The 25,005-nt window shown below is 39.4% G+C and overlaps 1 protein-coding gene across 1 annotated transcript in view; it reads right to left on the bottom strand.

The window, feature by feature from the left end:
• The window catches only part of LOC124788625, a 111,660-nt gene that overhangs the window by 29,610 nt on the left and 57,045 nt on the right, over nt 1-25,005 (bottom strand). Inside the window, exons 11-12 of the mRNA XM_047255896.1 lie at nt 21,091-21,192; nt 3,908-3,967 (exon numbers count right to left, since the gene is read on the bottom strand). Of these exons, the coding sequence (XP_047111852.1) occupies nt 3,908-3,967; nt 21,091-21,192 (162 nt within the window). The remainder of the gene's footprint in view (nt 1-3,907; nt 3,968-21,090; nt 21,193-25,005) is intronic.

The raw sequence follows: 25,005 nt of genomic DNA on the forward strand, positions 1-25,005 counted from the left end.
AGCTTCTCATCGGCTGGATAATGTCACAGTGAAAAAGGTGCGTACGGAGGTGGCGGCCTCTATGTCCATAGATTTTGTTTGCGCACTTTATCCAGTGTTGCTTGCAGCACCATCCATCGCAACAGGCGGAGAACTGCAAGGAATGTAAGAAGTGTCCCTCTGTACTCTTTCTTTATCAACTGCATGCTTCCATGTATTGCTGAGTGCATATCCGGAGTCTCTGTGAATGATAATCTCAGCCTGAGAGTACCAGGAATTTACAGCATTCCTTGCAAGTGTGGCAAAAATTACGTGGTCCAGTCTATAAAAGCTGTTGCCGATCGCTATGTGGAACATCAGCATCACCTGAAATACAGGTATCTAGAAAAATCATCAGTGGCTGAGCACAGTTTGATAAATAAACATAAGATTTTATTCGATGAAACAAGAATACTTGCTCACGCTTCAAACTATTGGGACTCTGTCATCAGGGAAACAATTGAAATTAGACTACGTGAAAATAATTTCAACAGAGACTCTGGATATGCACTCAGCAATGCATGGAAGCACGCAGTTGATAAAGAAAGAGTGCAGAGGGAGACTTCTTACATTCCTTGCAGTTCTCTGCCTGTTGCGATGGATGGTGCTGCAAGCAACACTGGATAAAGCACGCGAACAAAATCTATGGACATAGAGGCCGCCACCTCCATACACACCATTTTCACCGTGACTTTATCCAGCCAATGAAGAGCCATCCACTGCTTATAAAAGATGATGCCTCACTGGCCCACGACAGTCAGTTTTACCCCTGACAAAGATGACGGAGGTAGTCATCAAAAGCTCGGGATTTTATCCAAATTTGACACAGCAAGTAAACTAAGAACTTTTTATGCAAGGACTCCATCGCAAAAGACTTCATAGTCAATTGTGGAATTGGTTTTCTGTGTGTTGGGAAACAGTTTTATTACATAGTATTATCAGTTGTTTTCCCTTCAGCTACAGTTGTGGTGGTGCATTTGGTGCATTAAATAATGTAGGTATTGCATTCCTCGCAAGTTTCCTGCATTCCACGTCCATTGACCTGATTGGAATTGTAGCAAATGAAACTCCACATCATTCTGCAAAAGTTCAGGTCATCTACTGTTTACCAGTCTTTTTTTCTTATAAGAGAACAACAGTCTTCAGTAAATATGTTTGTGCCACAAGAGGATTGTACATAGACTGTCCAGTAACATACCATTTCATAATTCCCAAGATCCTTAGAAAACTAAATAAATACAAATGTTGTGCCATTTTTAGTCATTGCTGATTTTTATGGCACTACATATGCTCCCTGTTGTAGCTACTAGGTTAAAATCAACAAAAACAACACCAATCACACTCCTCTGATATCATATGCAGAAGTGTAGCATCCTTTCTGCTTTGAGTACTGCCGTTGCAGTGTATTACAAATAATTATTTAAATAAGAATCTTTATAAATGGAATAAAAAGTATAAAATAATTTTTCCTTGCCCCATGAAGATAGTCCTGAAAACTAGCAACTGTTAATTTTTACTAGCAATAACAATACTTGTAAAACTGAAAATGAAAACACTGGGTGCATGCAACAGATAATTGATGCATGAATAGTTCAACTAAGTCACTAGCAATTTTATTGCATTATGAATGCTCTGAACTGTTTTGTGGTTTTACTCAACAACAGCTATTCTTTATACTCCTTAGTGTTACCTAGTGCATGTGCCCCATGTTTTTAATTTGAAATTTTAGAAATAATGTCATAGCTATTAAATATTCATGAGCACAGGTTTTTGGGACTACCTATATGAGTTAGGATCTGTATGGGGCTAGGAGAAATTATTTTACACTTTTTTTAATCCATTTTAAAAACTTGTTGAATTAAAAAGTTTTTGTGTTTAAATAATTATTTTCTGGTTGTCTGTTTGTGTGTGTGAAATTGTTCATTAATCTTCAAGTATTCTGATGAGATTACAACAGAGGCACAAGGTAAATTTCAGATTAATTGGAGTTCCTGCTCGCCTAAGTGAACCAATGTACTGCTTCCTCCTATGCACATCTCACAGGGGACCATAAAGGTAAAAATTACGAGGGTTTTGAGTTCACATAAAGAGTTACCAGTAATCATTCTTACCATGAGACATTTGTGGCTGGAACAGGAAAAGACTGAAGTAGCAGTGACAGACAGAGTATCCTAGGCAACACAACAGGCATGAGAGGGAGTTAATATTGCATTATCATCCACTTATGAGCTATGTTGAAAGTTTCAGTTCTCTAGCTCACTGGGAAGTTAGTTTAAAATCAATTTCAAAATATATACCAAACAGACAGACAGATGGACAGACAGACAGGACAACAAAGTACCCTCCACCACACACCAGACAAAAGAGTGAGTTAATATTGTATTTTCATCCAGTTTTGAACTATGTTGAAAGTTTCAAGTCTTTAGTTCATCAGGAAATTAGTTTGAAGTCAGTTCCAGAATCTGTACTGAACATACACAGAGAAAAATGAAGTACTCTCCATCACATACCAACCACAAAAGTGAGTTATTATAACATTATCATAAAGTTCTGAGCTATGATCCGCTTCTGAGCTATGCTGAAAGTTTCAAGTCTCTAGTTCATTAACTGCAAAATGTGTACGGAACAGACAAACAGACAAGAAAGTGACCTAATAGAAACATATTAAAATGAGCAGCAGTGTAGTGACTGTGTGTGCTGGACTGTGGGCATACCCAAAGGGAGTGTTATAGGACCATTACTTTGTAAAAATACATATAAATGCCCTTGTGGATAACTTCAGAAGATCCATAGAGCTTTTTGCTTACACTGTTGCATATAACAAAGTTGCAACACTAGAAAATTGTAGCAAAATTCAGGAACACCTGCAAAGGATTGATACTTGGTGCATGGATTAGCAGTTAAGCCTCATATGATTACAAGATTGCAAACAATCACTGTGAGCAGTTGCATTCATAAAACATCTACGAATATGAGATTCAGAGTGGAATGAACACACAAAACTGATCACAGGTAAGGCAGATGCCAGACTGAGATTTATGGGATCAAGCCTCAGGAAATGTTGGCCACCCACAATGGAGATGGCTTACAAAACCTTTCTTCAGCCAATACACAAATTTTGCTTGTCAGTATGGGATTCTTACAAGATCACAGGAGAAGTAGAGAAGATCCAAAGAAGAGCACTGCAGTTTGTTACAGGTTCATTTAGTAAGAACAAGAGTATCACAAAGATGCTCAGCCAACTCTTGTGGTAGATGCTACAAGAGAGATGCTGTGCATCACTGTGTGGTTTCTTGTTAAAATTATGAGAGTGTAAGTTTCTAGAACAGGCAAACAACATATTGCTCCCTCCTACGCATATCTCACGAAAAAACCATGAAGATAAAATTAGAGAGAGTCAAGCTCACACACATGCTTACCACCAACCATTCTTCCTGAACAATGTTCAAGAATGGAATAGGAAAGGGGTGAAGCAACAGTGGTGCACAAAGTACCCTTCGCCACACCCAATGAGGTGCCCTGCAGAGTGCAGACATAGATTTATAGATATAAAATATTGATTACTCAGTTTTTAACTCAATCATACCTATTCAAAATCCCCCCCCCCAAATCCATAATCAAGGGAGACTGAGGCATGTCGCTGCACTTTTGTAATAAAGATCTCCATGGGAAATTATATTGGTTTCCTCCAATGCAATGTAGAAAGAGGATAAAATGGCCCCAACTTTGGCTGGTCTCTAGATGAAAAGAGGACACTCATATCCGCAATTTAATAGGTAACTAGGACAATAAACGTAAAGGTTAAATTACATGTCTAAGAAGTATATAGGTAAAACTGCCAAATGTGTTTTGTTATAGTACCATGATGAAATAAAAAATTAGTACACACCAGATCTGCTCCTGGATCAATACTTCCTGCATCTGGCTGGAGGGCAGATGAGAAAAGACCCTGAAACAAATAAAAAACAAGAGTGTGCCTGGTTGTAGTCATGTAAAAATAAAAATGAAATACTATCTCCTTTATATTCATGCAAATGAGATACTGAACATTTGAAAAAAATAAAAAAAGTGAGAAGAAGAAGATGTTGATGACAATGACGATGACGATGACAATGATGATTATGAGGAAAGTTCATTAGTAATGGTGGAAGTAAAAGGCAACAAGTAGCTATAAATAAAATTGAGGGCAAAATGGAACTTTAATAATTTCAGAGAATTAAGAGGTATGGACATTGCATAACTGCCAGGGAAATGAAAGAAGGATGAAAATACATGTAAAAGAAGAGAGGAAGGAGAATATTCATTAACTAAGAATTCTGAAATGGAAAAAGCACCAGTAAGATGACTACATATGATAATGGAAATGTCGTGTGGCTAGGGCCTCCCGTCGGGTAGACCGTTCGCCTGGTGCAGGTCTTTCGATCTGACGCCACTTCGGCGACCTGCGCGTCGATGGGGATGAAATGATGATGATTAGGACAACACAACACCCAGTCCCTGAGCGGAGAAAATCTCCGACCCAGCCGGGAATCGAACCTGGGCCCTTAGGATTGACAGTCTGTCACGCTGACCACTCAGCTACCGGGGCGGACACTACATATGATGAAGTAGGCAAGTAAAAAGATGGAAAATTTAACATGGATATTGAACAATGGAAACTCCAGTTTGGTATATCAACAATATAAGGAAAAAGATAGACTGCTACTCACCATAAAGAAGACACAATTAGCTGCAGTCAGGCACAATGGAAAGACTTGTTATAAATTCGGCTTTTGGCCAAAGCCTCTTTCAGAAATGGAAACACACACACATTCGTGCACACAATCTAGCACACCTCACACACACATGACCACTATCTCCAGCAGCTCAGACTTTAATGCAACAGTCTCGTTGAATGGAAATGGAAATCTTGAGGGGTTGGGGAAAGCAAAGAGATATCAGGGTGCGGGTGGGAAAGGGAGAGAGCAGAGCTGTTTGGTGAAGCATGCTGGGGCTAGAAGGAGGTATGACAAGATTGTCAACAGGTGCAGTGTTGGGAGGCTGCAGGGTGGAGGTTGTTGGGGAGAGGGGGGAGGGAGGGAAGGTGGGAATGGGGGATGGAAAATGAGAGGAGGTGGGAAGGGGAAAGATGGGTGAGTGAACTGGCAGAGGGCGGCACACAAAGAGGATGAGGGAATGTGAATAGGGAGGACATGATAGGCCAGAGAGGGTGGGAACTGTAGTATGGAGGGTGTGGGGATAGAAGATTACCATTATAGTGAGCTGAGCCCAGGATAATTTTGGGAGTTGAGAATGTGTTGTAAGGATAACCCCCATCTCCAGAGTTACCCTGAGGCACAACATGCAGCTAAACATAACATGTTTGATTTCAATAGTTACTTCCCAACCTGGGCCATTTGATACTCCCCTCCACCACCAGCTTATCTGAATTGTGCACATGGCAGTTATCCTTACAACACATTCTCCGCTCCTGAAATTATCCCAGCATCAACTTATGGTAACCTACTGTCCCTGCACCCTCCATCCTATAGTTTCCACCCACTCTGTCCTATCATCTGCTCCCTATTCACGTCTTTATAGACCAAGATAAGTTTAACCAGATAAATGCTCAGCCTGTTGAGAATGGTCTTTCTGATCATGGTGCACAGCTAGTTACAATATATGACATAGCTCCATTCAGCAATACTAAACAGTCCTCCAAAGTAGTACGATCAGTCAACGATTTAACAATTGCAAATTTCAGGGAAACCCTACAGCAGTTAGACTGGGATGAAGTGTACCATGAACCTGATGCCACTTTAAAATATAATTTATTTCATGACATTTTTGTAAATACATTTGAAAACTGCTTCCCCAAGAAAAGAGTTAAATATACTCATAAGAAACCTTGTAACAAACCATGGCTTACTAAGGGTATAAAAATATCTTTTAACCGGAAAAGGGAAATGTATCTGACAGCAAGAAAGAGTAGTGACCCAGAAACTATTAAACATTATAAAAACTACTGTGTTATATTAAGAAAAGTTATTAAAAATCCAGAAGTATGTGTATCATGTCTTGAAATCAGCAACTCTGATAATAAAATTAAAACAATTTGGAATATTATTAAAAGAGAAACAGGTCAGCCAAGAGCACAGGAAGTCAGTATTACCATCAAATTGAATGAAAACTTTATGAACAAAAAGTCAGAAGTTGAAAATATTTTTAATAATCATTTTCTAAATGTTGTGGATATAGTAGGATCCAGGTGTTCATTAGAAGATGCAAGGCTGTTAATGGAAGAGGCCATACCTATGCAATTTGATACAATTGAAATCTCACCCACTTCTCCCTCTGAAATTAGGAAAATAATAAACTTGCTTAAAAGCAAAAACTCACATGGAATCGATGGCATTTCCAGCAAAATACTAAAAGCTTGTTCTCAACAGATAAGTAAGATTCTCAGCCACCTGTGTAATAGCTCTCTGGAACAGGGCATTTTCCCTGATAGACTGAAATATGCTATTGTTATACCTTTGCATAAAACAATTACCATCCAATCTCCCTTCTAACAGCTTTATCCAAAATTTTTGAGAAAGTAATGTATTCAAGAGTAGCTTCACATATCTGTAAAAATGAAGTACTAACAAAATGTCAGTTTGGTTTCCAGAAAGGTTTTTCAACAGAAAATGCCATATATGCTTTCACCAATCAAATTTTGAATGATCTGAATAATCAAACACCACCCATTGGGATTTTTTGTGATCTCTCAAAGGCTTTTGATTGTGTAAATCATGAAATTCTGCTAGACAAGCTCAAGTATTGTGGCATGAGTGGGACAGTGCACAAATGGTTTAATTCGTACCTAACTGGAAGAGTGCAGAAAGTTGAAATAAGCAGTTCTCATAATATGCAAAGATCAGCACATTCCTCAAACTGGGGAACTATCAAGAATGGGGTTCCACAAGGGTCAGTCTTGGGTCCTTTGTTGTTCTTAATATATATTAATGACTTGCTATTCTATATTCATGAAGAGGCAAAGTTAGTTCTCTTTGCTGATGATACAAGTATAGTAATCACACCTGACAAACAAGAATTAACTGATGAAATTGTCAATAATGTCTTTCAGAAAATTACTAAGTGGTTCCTTGTAAACGGACTCTCACTGAATTTTGATAAGACACAGTACATACAGTTCCATACAGTAAATGGTATGACGCCATTAATAAATATAGACCTTAATCAGAAGCATATAGCTATGGAAGAATATTCAAAATTTTAGGTGTGTGCATTGATGAGAGATTAAAACGGAAGAAACACATTGATGATCTGCTGAAACGTTTGAGTTCAGCTACTTATGCATTAAGGGTCATTGCAAATTTTTGTGATAAACATTTTAGTAAATTAGCTTACTACGCCTATTTTCACTCATTGCTTGATATGGCATCATATTTTGGGGTAATTCATCACTGAGGAATAAAGTATTTATTGCACAAAAGTGTGTAATCAGAATAATAGCTGGAGTCCACCCAAGATCATCCTGCAGACATTTATTTAAGGATCTAGGGATATTCACAGTAGCTTCTCAGTATATATACTCTCTTATGAAATTTGTTATTAACAACCAAACCCAATTCAAAAGTAATAGCAGTGTGCATAACTACAATACTAGGAGAAAGGATGATCTTCACTATTCAAGATTAAATCTAACTTTGGCACAAAAAGGGGTGAATTATACTGCCACTAAAGTCTTTGATCACTTACCAAATAGTATCAAAAGTCTGACAGACAACCAACAAGTATATAAGAAGAAATTAAAAGAATTTCTGAATGACAACTCCTTCTACTCCATAGAGGAATTTTTAGATATAAATTAAGAAAAAAAAGAAAAAAAACAACAAACAAAAAAATTATTAAAAAAATAAAAATATAAAAAAAATAAAAAAACACAAAAAATAAAAAAGTTGTTATATTAACTTAAGTATGTTGTTAAATTAACTTAATTATGTCATGTATTGGAAAATTTGACTCGTTCCACATCATTATGAAATATCATATTCATGATCCATGGAACTAGTATTAATCTAATCTCTAATCTAATCTAATCTCCTCACCCTCTTGGTGTGCCGCCCTCTGCCAATGTTCCCACCTGTCTTTCCCCTTTCCCCTTCGCGGCTCCTCTCCTTTTCTGCTCCCTATTCACCACCACTCCTCTTCCTGGCCCCCTCCAACTCCCACCCCACAGCCTCCCATGGTTGTACCTGCTGACAATCTTACCATACCTTCTTCTAGTCATAGAATGCTCGGCCAGACAGCTCTCTCCCCCAACTCATACCATGCTATCCCTTCCCCTTCCCTGCCCCATCCAGTTTGCCGCTTCCATTCAAAGTGACAGTTGCGTACTGGTCTTAGCTGCCGGAGATGGCAGTCATGAGTGCACAATAAGTGTTTGCTTATGCAAATGAATGTATGTGTGGTCCTTTTTTGAAGGAGACTTTGGCCAGAAGCTAAATGTGAAACAGTCTTTTTGTTGTACCTGACTACAATGCAGTGTGTCATCTTTGTGGTGAGTAGCAATCTATGTTTTTTGTTATATTGTTATCATGGATATTAAAATCAGAGAGGTAGTTATCAGCAACGACTGATCCTATTTACTTTGGTTACTTTCAGTACTTACTGTTTAAGAGATAATTGGAAATAATTTCCATACTTTGCATATTCATTCAACATTTAAATACTACACTGCTTTGGAGCACCACACTCTGACGTTTCACTCCCTCAGTCTGTCCAACATAATTTAAAACAGAGACAAAGAGGCTTTCACTGAACAGACTAGCATGGAGAGCAGCATCAAACCAGTCTTCACCCTGAAGACTACAACAACAACAACAACATGCTACTATTTTCCCTGCATCAAATAGGCTATTATGGTGCACGTTGGGCTACAGTGCTTACAGTTTCACATGGTTCCACTATTTGCTTGAGAATACCTTGCAACTAGTAACAAGCAATTAAAATTTAATTTTGATCCTGAAAAAAGTCAATAATAGGGCCTCCCTTTCTCAGAAATTTTGTGATTTCTGTGAGCTGGCTTTGAGGGATTGTGATGGGAGCAAAGGGTCAGATAATCTACTTTCAGTATTTTAAGGGTCTAAGAAAATAAACCACTGAAACAGACTACTGATATACCATAAAAAAAGCATTTATCTTTTAAAGCCACTTCCATAACAGTATAAAACGAACTATTCTTATGCTTGATGAAATCTGAAGAGAAATAATTTTATAGGAAATTAAATTATCAGTGCTGTATGTGTCAGTACCAATGCTTCATTTGCTTATGGACATGTTCATTATGCAAATCACCTACTAAGGCATGACAATGCTGCCTCTAAGGTTCAAAGATATTTACTTAGTTTCACTTCAGAAGTCAATTAAATGAGAGAAAGTCTAGAATTCCACAAAAAAGAAAATCTAACAAGTAAAAATTGATTCACAAATGAGAGTAGAAATTACCAGAGAAGTATGTGACATTATTCTGACTCAAAAAATGAACCTACACTTCCAGTTCACAGTTCATCCTTGTGTATTTTCACTGCTGCAGAAATTAATTTTGATAAATTTACTATCATGTTCCGTGCTCCCTAAGACGCCGATCAATTGCTTTGAACATCTTCCTGTCGGGACACCTTCATTCTGGAAATCTGTCTCGATACAAATGTACCGCGCCACAGCTATTGCCCCATGCTAATCCATACATCAAATGGGCATCTGCCAACTCCGCAGTTGTAAACATTGCTCTGACTGCAAAACCACGTTCATGATGAACACTGACCTGTTGGTGCTACGTACTGATGTGCTTGATGCTAGTACTGTAGAGCAATGAGTCGCATGTCAACACAAGCACCAAAGTCAACATTAACTTCCTTCAATTGGGCCAACTGGCGGTGAATCGAGGAAGTACAGTGCATACTGACGAAACTAAAATGAGCTCTAACATGGAAATTAAGCATTTCTGGACACATGTCCACATGACATCTTTTCTTTATTTGTGTGTGAGGAATGTTTCCTGAAAGTTTGGCAATGCCTTTTTATAACGCCCTGTAGAGGGTTCAAAAGGTTCCACTCCTTACAAATGAGTGTGTTACCCTCATTATTTTTAATATAAGTTGCTCAGTCAATATTATTTACTGGAAGTATCTGTCATAGCAGTGTTTCAAGCTCAGATGTATGTGAAATGATGCAATGGTGGTTACTACCACATGCCACCATAAACCACAAGCAGTAGCTTTGTTTTCACAACTATCAATCGTTTCACCACAGAACACTTTTTCTCTGTGTCTTGGCAAGCAGGACAAAAGTTCACTGTCTGGGCAGGCTACACATGAGGAAGGGATTGAGGGCTTGGTTAGGAACTATGAAGGAAGGTGGAAATTATTTAATAAGCTGTCTAACCCACTTTAGTCAATAATGCAGGACACTGATAAATTATCTCTAGACACAAGTGATCAGATATTAGACCTGTTCAGACTGACAGCTCATTTGCAGAATCAGGCTGAGCCACTACAACTTGCCAACTCCATCATCTTTCAAATTATCTGTCCCTTAACTCAGGGAAAATCAAGCAGAATTATTATGGAAGCTCTTGACAAAGGGGAATCATTGAGCATGTTCTGCAAAAGCTTTCTGGATATGTTGGCCTATAGCCTTGGTATATCAGTAGTAGAGGAAGTCAATAATGCTTCTGAAGGCATGCACATGGAGGACTGGTTATGTATCCCTTTCACTAGTAGACCTGAAACATTCACTGAAATTGAAAAGCCAGTGGCAGTCATCAAAAACATCCATTTTTGTGATGAAAAGTATGGCAGTAGTCAGTATAGCTTATAGCCACTTGTAAGTGGGAATGCTCCACAGCAAAGTGTGTAAGCCGAGGGCACCCACCAATAGGACATGTTTTTGATGAATCAATGAGGCCACTTATTCTGTTTTGTTTTGTTTTGTTTTAGGGTGCAAAAAACAACTAGGGTCATACATGCCCAAGTCAGAACCATAGAACACTAACGAAAAAAGGAGTTAAAAATGAATACATATTAAGCCCAAGCGATGGAAGGAAAGACAGGTAAAAACAGCAACTTGGAGAATGGTCCATAAAATATGGCATAGAGAAACTGAAGTTCTGAACTAAAGATTAAATGTCCTGCTATGGTGAATAAAAAGTAAAATGTGCTTGACAGACCATGTGCTGTTCACTAAAATGGCCAGTAACTCAGATGGCAAACATAAATGAGAAAGTAAGTGGTTAAAAAAAGAGCATTCTGTCAGGAAGTGGTGAACTGTTAGAGGTTGAGGGCAATGAATGGTGGGGGAGCACCACATAACAAATGGCAAGAGGGCCGAGAGTAGGTCGTCCAAGCTGATGGGAGGGGCTTAATCACCCAGAGCTTGTTCACATGAGGAGGACAAGGGATGCCAAAGTGACACCACCTGCTGACAGATGGAAACATGGAGATCATTGGAGGGAGTGGAAGAACTAGCTGGCCGAGGTACAATAACTGCAGCCTTGGCAGCAGAATCAGTGGCCTTGTTCCCCATCAGACTGACATGACCTGGAACCCATATAAACATCACAGTGGCTCCATCAAGAGTGAGCAAGTGATAGCTTTCCTGTACCCGTTGCACTAAGGGATGGATGGTGAACAGCACACTGAGGCTCTTAAGGGCACAGAGAGTCAGAGCAAATGACACAATTGAAAAGCCTATGTCGCCAGATGTACTGCATGACATGATACAGTGTGAAGAGCTCTGCTGCAAATACTGAGCAATGTTCCAGACACCAATACCAAAAAACATCGGTGCCAATGATGAAGGCACACCCGACACCACGGTGAGTCTGAGAGCCATCAGTGTACACAAAGGTACTATCGTGAAGTTCTGTGTGAAAGTTGTGAAATTTATGGCGATAGAGTGAGGTTGGAGTAGTGTCTTTAGGAAGTGAATGAAGGTCAAGGTGAATACAAGCCTCCGCATGAAGCCAAGATGATGATTGGTTCACATCCATTCGGGAAAGTGACAGGTAGCATGAAGTTCAGCCGCTGAAGCAAGGGCCAAAAGTAAACTCCAGGAGGTAACAGAGAAGACAATGCGCCCCACACTGGAGGTCAAAGTAGTCATCAAAGAAAGAGGCATAGGATGGGTGGCCGGGCATGGCAGACAAAACAGCATGCGTATCTCCGAGGAGAGTCACGGCATTATGACAGCAGTTGTTTGGCAACTTCAGCATACAGACTCTCAATCGGGCAAATGTAAAAGAAGCCAATGGCCAAAAGGGTGCCATGATAGTGGATAGTATTGAGATGGTGTAAGAGGGACGAACATGCAGAGGCATAAACAAAATAGCTAGAGCCTAGTTTCGACCAGATAGGGAACTGATACAGATGGAGGAGGGTGGTCCGATATGCTCCCCAGGAAGTACCACTGAGGACACGTAGGACTTTGAGGGGCAACGTACAGTGGGCAGCCAGGTAAGACACACGAGAGGGCCAAAAACGTTTCCTATTGAGCATGAGCCCCAGCAGTTTCATAGTTTCAGTGAACGGAAGAGCAACAGACCCAAGATGTAAAGACGGTCGAAGAAACCAATGGTGCCACCAGCAATTCATACAGACAGTTTTGTCAGTGGAAAAGCAAAAGCCATTATCGATGCTCCATGAGTAAAGGTGACTGAGACATCACTAAAGATGCCACACAAGGAGACAAGTCCGTGGAGAACTCCAATAGATCACAAAATTGTCAATGAAAAGGAAGCTGGAGTTACCCAGCAGGAAATTGGCCAGAGCAGGGTTACTGGCGATAGAAAAGAGGGTGACACTAGGATGGAACCCTGAGGCACACCGTTTTCCTGAAAAAAGGTGTCCAACAAGGCAGAACGCACACATACCTTGAAAACTCAGTCTTTTAACAAATCCTGAAGGAAACAGGGCATGTGGCCATGGAAGCTCGCCCCATGTGTAGAGAGTACAGAGGATACCAGTCCTCCAGCAGTTGTCATAGGCTTTCTTCAAATCAAAAAACATGGCCATAGTCTGGTATTTCTGCACAAAACCATTGATGACATGGGTTGACAAAGTGATGAAATGGTCAACCACAGAACGGCACACTCAAAATCCACACTGTGCAGTGGTTAGTAAATTGTGAGACTCAAGCCACCATACCTGCCAGGCAAGAACTATACATTCCATCACCTTGCAAACACAGCTGGTGAGAGAGGCGGAGTGATAACTATAAGGAAGGTGTTTGTCCTTGCTGGCCTTAGGCATGGGTGTGACAGTGGCTTCAGGCCAGCATGTGGGAAACATGCCCTCTGCCCAGATGTGATTGCACATATGAAGGAGAAAGTGCTTACCCGCAAGAGAAAGGTTCTGCAACAACTGAATGTGAACATTGTCCAGCCCTGGGACAGAGGATTGGGATGAAGTGAGAGCATGATCTAGCTCCCTCATAGCAAAAGCAGCATAATAGCACTCATGATTCTAAGAAGAGAAGAGTATCACCCGAGTCTCCTCCACTTGTTTCCAATGGAAGAAGAAAATTGGGGAATAGACGTTGGTCCCAGACAGCTGTCAGAGGTTGGCCCACATGATGGAAGATAGTGTGGAACTGCTAAAAGTACTAGTAAAGGAAATCCAGCTAGCTTCCCTGCTATCCCAAAGAACATGACAAGGACACTGTGCATGCAACTGTTTGCAATGAATGCAGTTTGCCATCATAGAATGATGGTTAAAAATACAGAGAGCAAGTCTCTGTGCACGAACTGCTTCACAGCACACCTCAGTCCACCAAGGGACCGGACATGGTGCAGCAAAGAGGAAGATAGTTAATTAGTTAGTTAGTTATGTGTTCCATTGATCAATCTCACAGTAACTGTTATGATGTGGAATGTGTAAAAAGTGCATAAGAAATGTGCAATTGAAAGTTAAGTGTTCAAAAATTCATCTATGGTGTAGAAGGAGTTGTCAAGAAGATATAATTTCAATTTATTTTTAAAGCTTTTACTGTGGTCTGTTAGATATTTTATTTCATCTGGCAATTTATTGAAGAGTTTTACAGCAGCATATTTTACCCCCTTCTGTGCCAAAGATAGGTTAAGTAGAGGATAGTGTAAGTCATTCTTTCTTCTGGTAATATAATCATGAATGTCACTGTTGTTCTTAAACTGGTCCATGTTGTTGAGAACAAATTTCATTACTGAGTAAATGTACTGTGAGACTGTTGTAAGAATTCCTAACCTTTTAAAAAGATGCCTACAAGTACATGTCAGAGAGAATGGACCACTCAAGAGATGGCCAAGCTGGGCAGTGCAGAAAGAGAGATCCAAATGGGAATAGGTATGAATGGAGTCTGAAAGGAACATTGGTGCTCTCATGTAAGGCAGATGAGATGAAGGTGATTGAGGAGGTCAGCCAAAAAGGCACCTCTCTGACAGGTTGTGGGTGAGCCCCAAAGGGGATGGCATGCTTTAAGTAATGTATGTGAAATTCGTTGAAATTTGACATTTTCTGTTTTCTACTCCATAATGTACTTTGGACTTTCCTGAACATTTTGGTATATAATACATTAAGATCAGACAATTGTGAGACCTTCAAATAACATATGTGTGACTGTCAAATTTTGCGGCTACGCATATACTGCTACACTTAAGCAGTCATATCTTGGGAACTACACACTCTAGAAGGCTGTGAATAGCTTTGTTTTGTGCCTACTGCTATGTCTCAGAAGTTGGCATTACGAATAAACAAATCAGTCCTTTGTTTCTGATACGAGTTTTTGTTGAAAGTAGTGTGATTATCAGCTATTTTTGTAGTAAGCTAACTTCTATTGCTTTTTATATGTAAATAAAATGACTAAGTGTAAAAGTAACTTCAAGAACGCAAATTTGCATGTAACAGATATGTGAGACCTGCATTTTCTTCTGAAGTTCTTAAAAACATGTGTGTTAGCAGTGAAAGAAACCATGATAATGTTTCTGAAGTGACCACACCCCCAAGTGCATCGAAAAGGAAAGTAACTTTAGAAATGGGTGACTGTGGAAAAAATAATGATATTTTGGACAGCGTCATTATTGATCTGAAAATCCTTGCACAAGTTCTTTCTGAAACTGTCTCTTGCTGTCTTTGTGGTGGTGAAGTTAAACTTTATAAGAATATTGGAGCTAGAATAGGTGTTGTGTCTAAATTAATTATTAAATGTCATACATGCAAAAACAAAAAAGCATTTCATACTTCATCAAAGTGTTCAGGTAGTGAATTGTATGAAACTAATGTGAGACTGTTCTATGGCCTTAGATGCATTGGTAAAGGTGCAAGGGCTGGTAATGTTCTCTACGCTGTGTTGTATTTGCCAAAACCACCTTCTAAACACATGAAGTATGTAACATTAATTGAGGACTCTGTAAATGCTGTGGCTGAAGATTCAGTGGTTGCTGTTACATCAGAAGCTGTTGAACAAAATGAGGGTGACAGAGAGATCGCCATTTCTGTGGATGGATCCTGTCAAAAGCATGGTTTTAGTTCTAAAAATGGTTTTACATCTGCAATAAGTATTGACACTGGAAAAGTTCTGGATTTTGAATTTCTCAGTAAGTACTGCCAAGGTTGTACAGTGAACCAGAAGAATAGATTACTTCATAAGCAGCAGTGTATAAAAAATTATGATGCCACAAGTGGAAGACTGGAGCTAAAAGGAGCAGTTAACATTTTCCAGTGTTCGCAGAGGGAGAGAGGTGTCAGAGATGTGAATTACTTATGTGATGGAGACATCAAGGCTTTCATTGTAGTACAAAACAGTAAGCCAGTTCCTGTACAAAAACTCGAGTGTGTAGGATATGTCAAGAAAAGGATGGGAACACATCTGCATAGCCTAAAAACCAAGCTGGGTAACACAAAACTGTCTGATGGCAAGACAATAAAATGTGCTGGAAGACTACTAGACAAAGTAATTGATGAATTACAGGAGTATTGTGGGAAGGCCAGTAGAGGTAACTGTGACAATTTAGAGACAATGAAAAGAGCTGTGTGGAGCACTTTCTTTCATCGAATATTAACTGATGAAAAGCCGTGTCATGCTTTGTGTCCACCTCCACCAAACACTTGGTGTAAATATAGGCAAGCTGAATTTTCTGGCACCATGCATGGATTTACACATAAACATTCTCTTCCTTTGGCAGTAATGGAGGCAATCAAACCTATTTACAGAGATTTGGCAAATCCTCAGCTACTAAAGAAGTGTTTACATGGGAAGACCCTGAATGTGATTGAGTCCTTCAGTAATGTTGTGTGGTGCCGTATGCCTAAAAATGTATTTGTTGGCCTAATGACTGTAAAGTGAGCAGAGTCTGATGCTGTAATAAATTTTAATGGTGGGAACTTAGAAAGACTTAAGGTTCTGGAGAAGTTAGGGGTAAGATTTGGACAGAACACAGCTAAAGGACTACAGGAACTGGATGAGCTTCGAGTACATGAGGCAGAGTTAGCTGCTCTGAAAATGATAAAAGAAGCAAGAAAGAAAAGGAGGAGGCAAGCACTGGGCTGTTGTGACACTGAAGAAGACACAGGGCTATGGGCCAGGACAATTCTACTGCATAAAAGATGCAGAAATGGAAGTCAGTATAAGAATTTGTAATATAAAAAGTTTTAAACCTCAGTATCTCTTAACTACATTTTTTGCAATAAATGACCCATTTTCTAAAAATGTGCTGATGGTAGATACATGAAATTTTCACAGCACGCCAAGTGTGAGATTCAACACATATGGAACTTGTTTTTATGTTCATTTATTTGCAAAATTCTGTCAAAAAATTTAGTGTTTGAAAAAGAAGATTACATGCCCCACAATACAATTTTAGTATTAATTCTAGTTCAGTGTACCTAGAAAGGTGCATTCAATAATTATGGAAAATTGTAAGTCAGTATCTTAAAAAGTTTCCAAGATAATGGGTCACAAAATTCGATAATTTAACATTGGCGGCGTAGGACATACACTGTCTGCTTAAAGTCACTGAGCAGCAGAAAGGGGTGAGGCAGTGGCCCAATAAGCTGAAGGAAGTTGGCCCTGGTGACACCAAGTGACGGAGTGATGTATAAGGTGGACTGCAACAGCTTGAAGCTCGGTAGTCAGGGAGACAGGATGACTAAGAACCTCATCCCACATGAGCAGCATGAGTCCCCCACGTCATAGAATGCCATCCTTGGGAGAAGGTCAAAGTGCTCTGGGAAAAAATGCGAGAGCTGAAAGCGGTCATGAGAAAGCAATTTTTTGTTTCCTGGAGGCAGAGAACAAATGGACCCTCCTATTCTTAGAGTTGCTGTAAGTCCTCTTAGTTGGATCGAAGGCCATGGACATGCCACTAGAGGAGAGTCATAATGAGGAAAGGGGAGGAGGGAAAAAATGAAGGGGAGTCACCTCGGCAGTTGCTGAGTGCCAGCCATCGAAGACTCACTGCAACGGAGTGCAGAGGCTTGAGGATCCTGCTCCATGAGATCTGAAGAGGCATTGGCATTCTCCCTTTGTGGATCTGTAGAGTCCAGGGCAGAAAAATGGTTGGTGATGTACACCAGCAACACGTAGGTCGCCCGGGTGAGGGTATCACATGGCAACATCATCGAAGAGGATCTCCGAGTTGGCAAAGGAGAAGACCAATTGCCTTTGTTTAACTTCTTGGAGCCTTTCTGGTTGGTAGAGGAAGACTCAGATGTTTGATGGCTGGAGGGACACAGGAAGTCTGGAGGAGTATTCCTTCTGTCCTATCTGGCCTGCCAATTGTATAGCAGGTGACTTCCCCAGTGAGGCAAAAGTTTGGCGGCTTGTTGCACAGCTGGAGGAGGAGACGGGTCTGCTACAATGACAATGGATGATTTCTTAATTGCAGTGCTGAATTTGAGGTTGCATGTCTGCATGGCCACGTCATTCGTGGAGTGAGATGTAGCAAGTACAGTACTTTAAGTGCTGGATGATAGGATGCAGGGTTTCCGACTAGCCAACAACTTCCGAGCAACAGGGTAAGGCACTTTTTCCTTCACCCAGATCTCCGGACAGTCTGCTTATCAAGATACATGGGACAATCTTGGAAGGAGGAGGCATGGTTGTCATTGCGGTTGATACAGTGGGGAAGAGGTGGACAATTGCAGTCATGAGCAACCCTACCACAGGTTACACATTTGGCCGGGTTTCAACAGGACATTTGAGTGTGGTTGTAACAATGACACTGGTTGCAGTTCATCAGGTTTGGAATGTACTGTCAACTGTGATAACATTGATGGAAGCACCACTCTATCAAAATTGAGAACAAGAGTGTGTGTGGGACTAAGGATGCATCTACCTTTTTCATCACATAATGGACTGCAATGACACTCTGATCAGAGATGCATGTTTGGATTTCTGCCTCAGCCAGACCACTGAGCAGCATAGTGTAAATAGCACCATTGGAAGAATTCAGTGTTCAATAAACCTCAACATGAACACATGAACAAGATAGCCGTGGAGGAGCAAAGCTGCAAATAGTAGTTGTGCTTGAGAATCAGAAGTAGCTAAGTGCCATTTTGTAAATGAGAGCAGGATTTCACAGGGCCAGCAATTGCATCAACACTTTTCTAAATAATAAATGGATTAAACATAGCAAAGGACTGACTGTTGTCAGTACATGAAACCATGAGGAACCATGGTACAGCTGGGAGGGTCTTTGAATCGTCAGCCTCATTCTGTTTATGTTTGGTAGACACTGACTGAGAAGAAGATGACTGGTTCACTGTGAGAAAATCCCCCACGATTGCCAGCATCTCCAATGGTACACTCCTTCCAACTGGGGACCCCATCTGAATGGGGGAACACACCTTAGGTAATTGTTCACACCTCAGGTCACACCTCCCAAACACTTGACTGAGGGACCAATCGGCAATTTGGGAAGATAGCAGCTCAGGCAATCATCTCTCCCTGGGCCTGGCCTGTACCAGGGAGTACATGCGAATCCTACCTGTCGATTTCGGGTTGGTAATTATGCATTACCCAATCACCTGTTACACATCAGATGCATGGACTGGCCTTCAGGAGCACACAGTGAGGAAGAAAAAAAGAGGAACCTCAAAGGCCAAAGCAGAGGAAGGATAGGAGAAGGGGAATGAAGAAAGAAAAAAAAGTATGAAGACAGTGGACAGACAGCTACTAAATATGCAGAACACATTTCCAAAAACGTCCCACACGTTCCCCATGGCAGGGGAAAAAGAACAGCAATAGGATAGGCATGCAGTACAGAAGGGAAAAGATGCTGCAATGGCTGGGGCCCCGTGGTAGCCAAACACGAACCCATCAAAGAGCAGTGAGCCCCCTGGGTGTGAGGCCACTTGGTGTGAGACTGTCCACTAATGTGGGACAGAGTGAAGCAGAGCTGGCACAATGAAGTGGCAGCTCATAGTAAGATCTTACAGGGCCTGCTTAAGGCTTTTTGTGAAGTGAAACCAGTTTCTAGGTCTGGTTTACCTTTCGTTTGTGTTACTTTGAATCATGAATCCATTGTGCCTTGCTGGACTCAGATAGTAATACACTGCTGTTTGACTACTAGTAGTATAACGGGCTCCCTCCTCTGCAAAAGGTACACAATGTCAGTTTTTTAATGAGGAAATGTTGCTTGCCTTGGGGAAAATTTGAGTTAATTAAAAAACTTCTTGTTATTTCTTATGTTTGATTTTACTGTTAAACAAATTAATTGGAATTGTATCAATTTATTTGTTCCAGACTCTTACCACTCACTAACCTAGCTCCCTACCATCTTATATACAATGTAGGCTTTCACAGCTGGAATTTATGTTCTTGGTAATTTTAGGTTTATGAGCATTAGGCTATGGTCTAAAGGATGTTTGTACACCCATTGTTTCATCTCTTAATGCTGGAGACACGTTCAGCTTTTCTGATTTCAAAAAACAACTTAGCAAAATCTTTATAGCCCCAGAATAAATTTCCAGCATTAGGAGATGAAATGTGTCTTATATCACGGTCTAATGCCGATAAAACTAGAATCACAAAGAATGTAACAGCAGATTAGCCAAACCAATTTTCCAGTTGTTAATTGGACCAAAGAAAAGGCTCAATGAAAATCAAAAACATTTAGAAGAGCTGACCATACAGAATGAACAAATACAAAATAAAGAAAATTTCAGAATAAAATTCAAACACTTTCCTTATTTTTGAGAAATAGTAATAAAAAGCAAATATAACGAACCTTCAGTGAAGAACAAAGAAAACAACAAAAGGGGTACATTTAAAAAAGTGCAGAGATGAATGGAAAATGAATACCAGCCAAGAAAATAAATAACAAAAAACTGTTTTACACAATCTACAATTCGTAAAATTCACATCAAGAACAAGACAGAAACGATGTACAAACCCAGCAGAATGGAAATCTTTAAGGTGACAGAAACACACATAAACAATCAATATACCATGATCTTTCAGAATAACAGATCTAGGGACATCAGGAAGGTAAAGACATAGAATGGTACACAGAAGTGTAAGGAAGGGAGAACATGTTATCTTAAACCTAGAATATGATATTCCTATGCCATGTAGGAAGAAAGAATACAAACTTCTTTCCCATCAACAGATAAAATCAAAGAATCATTACTAGAAATATGGGGTATGAAGACTTGAACTAATTTCTTTTGATCCAATATTAATGAATGTTCATTGTTGACAATTTGGCAATTTTCTAAAATGCAAATTTCACAGATGGAGAAGTTAAAATTAAAATTCTCTGGGCTATAATGCTGTAACCTTCCTGAAGATGCCCTTCACAGATAGGCATGAAATGTTGGGTTATCTAACACATCATATAAGACCGTGGCATAATAATCTGACAAATTTTGCTAATTTTAAATATTCTTTGTCTAAATGCATTTTGTTGACAAGACAGATAAATGCAGAAAACTTAATAAGACTCACTATAATAGCTGCAAATATATTTTAATGTATCTGGTATTAACAAGTTATCAGCTATGGTCACAAAAATATATATGGGATCTAAATCTGAGTTGTATCTCATATAATCACCTGTGATCCAGGACGTGCTAAGAGAAAACCAAGCCCTCTTGGCACAGCAGGAGTTGTAGTTGTTGTCGCTCTTGTTTTGTGTCTCCCGCCATTAAGTAATTCCTAACCAGATGAAAAAAATGGTATTCAGCAGCCTTTCATTTTATTTTATGAATAATTCAACAGACATTCAATGCTACTAAGTTTTAATGTATACAACAAACAAAAATATTGGAAAGCATCAGCCAAAAATCAGAAACAGCACAAATGTCTGTAGAGTGAGAAATAGCAGGAGTCTAAAACAGAGTGGGAAAGTAATATAGTTTGTTTATATATTTATTTTATGCAGTATTAGCAGGGTACTAATAACATGCACACAGAGATTAATTACGTAATACAAAGAATCGATTATAGGCAAAATTCAATAAAATATAGACAGAAAGTAATAGGAGCAAAAATACAGAGTTTAATATGTACAATAAGAATTAATAAAATACAGACAGGAAGGTAAAGAAAAACAAACAAACAGCAAGAGCTGTTCTGTGGAGAGCCCAGTATTTGGCAGTGCTCACTGCTGTTTTGTTAGCAGCAGCAAGGTCACTGATAGTGCAGTATCTGGCAGGTCCTTGCAGACTAGCAAAAGCCGTTAGTCCTGTACATCACCACACTGGCAAATTTCATCATCATTGCTCAAGCCCCATTTCCTGTAGTTGACTTTGCACCATGACATCCCACATCTCACTCCATTCAGCACCTTCCATGACACATAAAGCAGGTGTGAGCTTGCAGCTGGTTCTTCTTTGACATTCATTTGGTATGACTCAAGCAAACAAATCTCATCCAAATTTCATTCAATGAGTTCCAGGAGATGTAGGAATTGTTGTAGTTGTGAGTGTGATATTCTTTCTTGATCTCAGTCTTGGTTTCAGTGCCCATGTTCAAACAAAGGATTCTGTGATCAGTTTCCTGCTTCTTCTTCTCCACTTCTGAAGCTGCTTTCCTGTGGATATTTGGTAGTACTATGCATGTAATTTGGTACAGTTCACTGACAGGAATTGGTCATAGACAGCCAGTCACAATGTGTCCAGTCACTTTCAGAGCTGTTTGCATGTACAGGATTTTGCCAGACTGATGCAGGACATCCTGCTGCGGAGAAACATAGAGCCAGGGCAGATGTTCAAAGCACTTTTGGCAGAGTGCCCCAGGAGTCTCTGTAAGTTTATGGATGCTGTTGTTCCTTACACATACTTTGAGTTTTATTTCTTCACAGTGAGCTTTGAAAGTGTAACAGAGTAGATGGATTCCTTCCACCTTCACAATAATTCTTTATTATTCCACTCTTGACTGGCATGCAGAAAAAAGAACACCTATACTTTTCCATGAGAGCCCTTATTTCCCTTATTTCATTATGATGATTGTTTCTCCCTATGTAGCTTGGCATCAACAAAATATTTTGCTGTTTGGAGGAGAAAGTTGGTGATTGAAATTTCGTGAAAAGATCTCCTACAATGAGAAATGCCTTTGTTTTAATTATGTCCACCCCAAATCCTTTATCATATTTGTGACACTCACTCCCCTATTTCTCAATAATACAAAACACACTGCCCTTCTTTGAACTTTCTTGCTGAATATTAAAAATTGTGCTTAACTGCATCAGTGTTAAGTTACTGCTCTTGAGCAATATTGCAGGAAATCAGTGCAGTATGTGGCTATCCAATTATCTGTACCATACTTATAATAAATGAAACTCAAACTGGCCATAAACAGTAGTTCATTCAGCATCCAAATGAAATTAAAGTGTGTGAATTGCAAATCTGATTTAAACTGCATTATTGACAACAGCCTATTTTCTATGTCTGCTTTTCTGCCAGTTTCAAAGGTGGAGCAGCTACCAAGGGCAAATTTGCATAGGTAACAGGTGGGATACTAATATAGGGGATTGGCCCATCTTTACTCCAAGGTATTAGGAGTGTCACAATGGACTAGTTGTTCTCCTCTCCAAGTTATGTTCAGTCTTCTTTTGGCTTTCCTATTTCTTAGGTGAAATGCACAAACTTGTGTCTTAACAGGATTTCGCTTCAGATGGTTATCATCATAATATTTGGGCAGATCTTTAGGAGCCCTTGACTGCTTTATCTACACCTCCTCACAGGCTTTACTTTGGGAAGCAATTATTGTCTCTTCAGCATAAATAAATGCCTTAGCTCCAGAGCTAATTGATTGGTCATTTGTGTAGAAGTTATACAGCATCAGGGACTACAAACCTCCCTGAGGGAGGCCATTTTTCTGCATCCTCAACAGATTTTTATTATTTTGTAGGGTGATAAAGTACAGGGAAGGAGCATCGATGAAGATCATGCAAGTAATATTATTCTCAATGAAAAACATGACATTTTAGATGATCAGGCGTACCTTAAATAAAGTTAGGAGAAATCCTAATGGCAGATCCTTCCACATCCAGGGGGGAAAAGATAAAGTAAAAGATTTTAAGACCCAGTCTTAGGTAAAATGTAATCATCAGTCAACTGGTTGCACACATTTTTTTAAAAAAACACATTAACCAGGTTTCAATAGTTCTAAGACTATCTTCATCATAATGGTAAAAGTTGCCCAGAAATATACATATGAGGTGCAGATAATATGCATAAAATAGATACAGATGTGAAAATTCTCAACCAAAACCAGAAAACTGCACTCACATGAAATCACATAACAAGATTAAAATTTCAACAACAGAGCTCTCGTCAAATAATATGTTTGTGTTCCACGAGTCAAAATAAAAATCATAATCATTATGATATGTTTGTGTTCCATGAGTCAAAATAAAAATCATAATCATTATTACGATTTTTATTTTGTCTCATGGAATAGAAACATGTCATTTGACAAGAGCACTGTTGCTGGAATTTTAAAGTTGTTATGTGTTTTCATGTTAGTACAAAGTACAGTTTTCTGGTGTTGATTGAGAATTTTGACATATGTCTTTATTTTATGTATACTATCTATACCTTATATATTTTTCTCAGAAACTTTTACCATTCTGGTGAAGATAGTCTTAAGAGTTATCGAAACCTGGTTAATGTGCTTTTTAAAAAAATCATTTGCAAATGGATGGCTGACTATTACATTTTATATAATTTCATGCATGGTTGCTGGCTCACAGCCACAAAATGTTTAAAATATCAACATCTAGTATCTAGTTTTGAAGTCATTCCTCCAGGTATTACGACAGGATCTGCCTTTTGAGCAGAAAATTTATCTTTTATTTCAGCAATTAGAAGTCCCTTAAAACCATCCAGAACTAGCATGGGTGTCTAAGTAAGCTGTGCCCCAGGTCTACAGTTCCAAACAGTAGACAACCAGTCACCTATCAGTTGCGTTGTCATACAGCCCTTTTCTTGGCAGCGAATCACAAAGCCTACAGGAAGTTTTCTATGTTTACTGTCGTATTGCTTGATATGTCAAGAAACACTAGGGTTTTGTCAGCAATGCTACTCTGATGAAAGGAGTACGTGTGAGCCTTTTTCAACTGGATGACATAACACTAGAAGTTGATCGGCTTCTTCTTGAAACCTGCTGGTGCTCTCTGTGCTAGTGTAGTACTTCACTGGAGAGCTAGGCCATTTCTCTGCATAAACTGATGACACCACCCAATGCTCACATGAAATTCTCATTGTGGCATGTAAAAGACTTTTCTGATTTCCAAGGCCTTCAGTTGGATCATTTCTCACGTGATAGGTGTCCAATATTTCCAGATACTTGCCACATTTCAGTCCCGTGAATGATTTTTTTTTCATTGAAACTATCTTCTTCCACTTTTCTTTTGAAGCAACCCAAAGTTGTACATTAGATTTGCTCAGTATATACTTTCTTCTGGTCTCTCTGTTGGTTGTGGTGATGGCATAATGGACAATTGTAGGTCTGAAGCTTGCATTG

The sequence above is a fragment of the Schistocerca piceifrons genome, chromosome 3, assembly GCF_021461385.2.
Source record: "Schistocerca piceifrons isolate TAMUIC-IGC-003096 chromosome 3, iqSchPice1.1, whole genome shotgun sequence".
NCBI classification, from domain to species: domain Eukaryota; kingdom Metazoa; phylum Arthropoda; class Insecta; order Orthoptera; family Acrididae; genus Schistocerca; species Schistocerca piceifrons.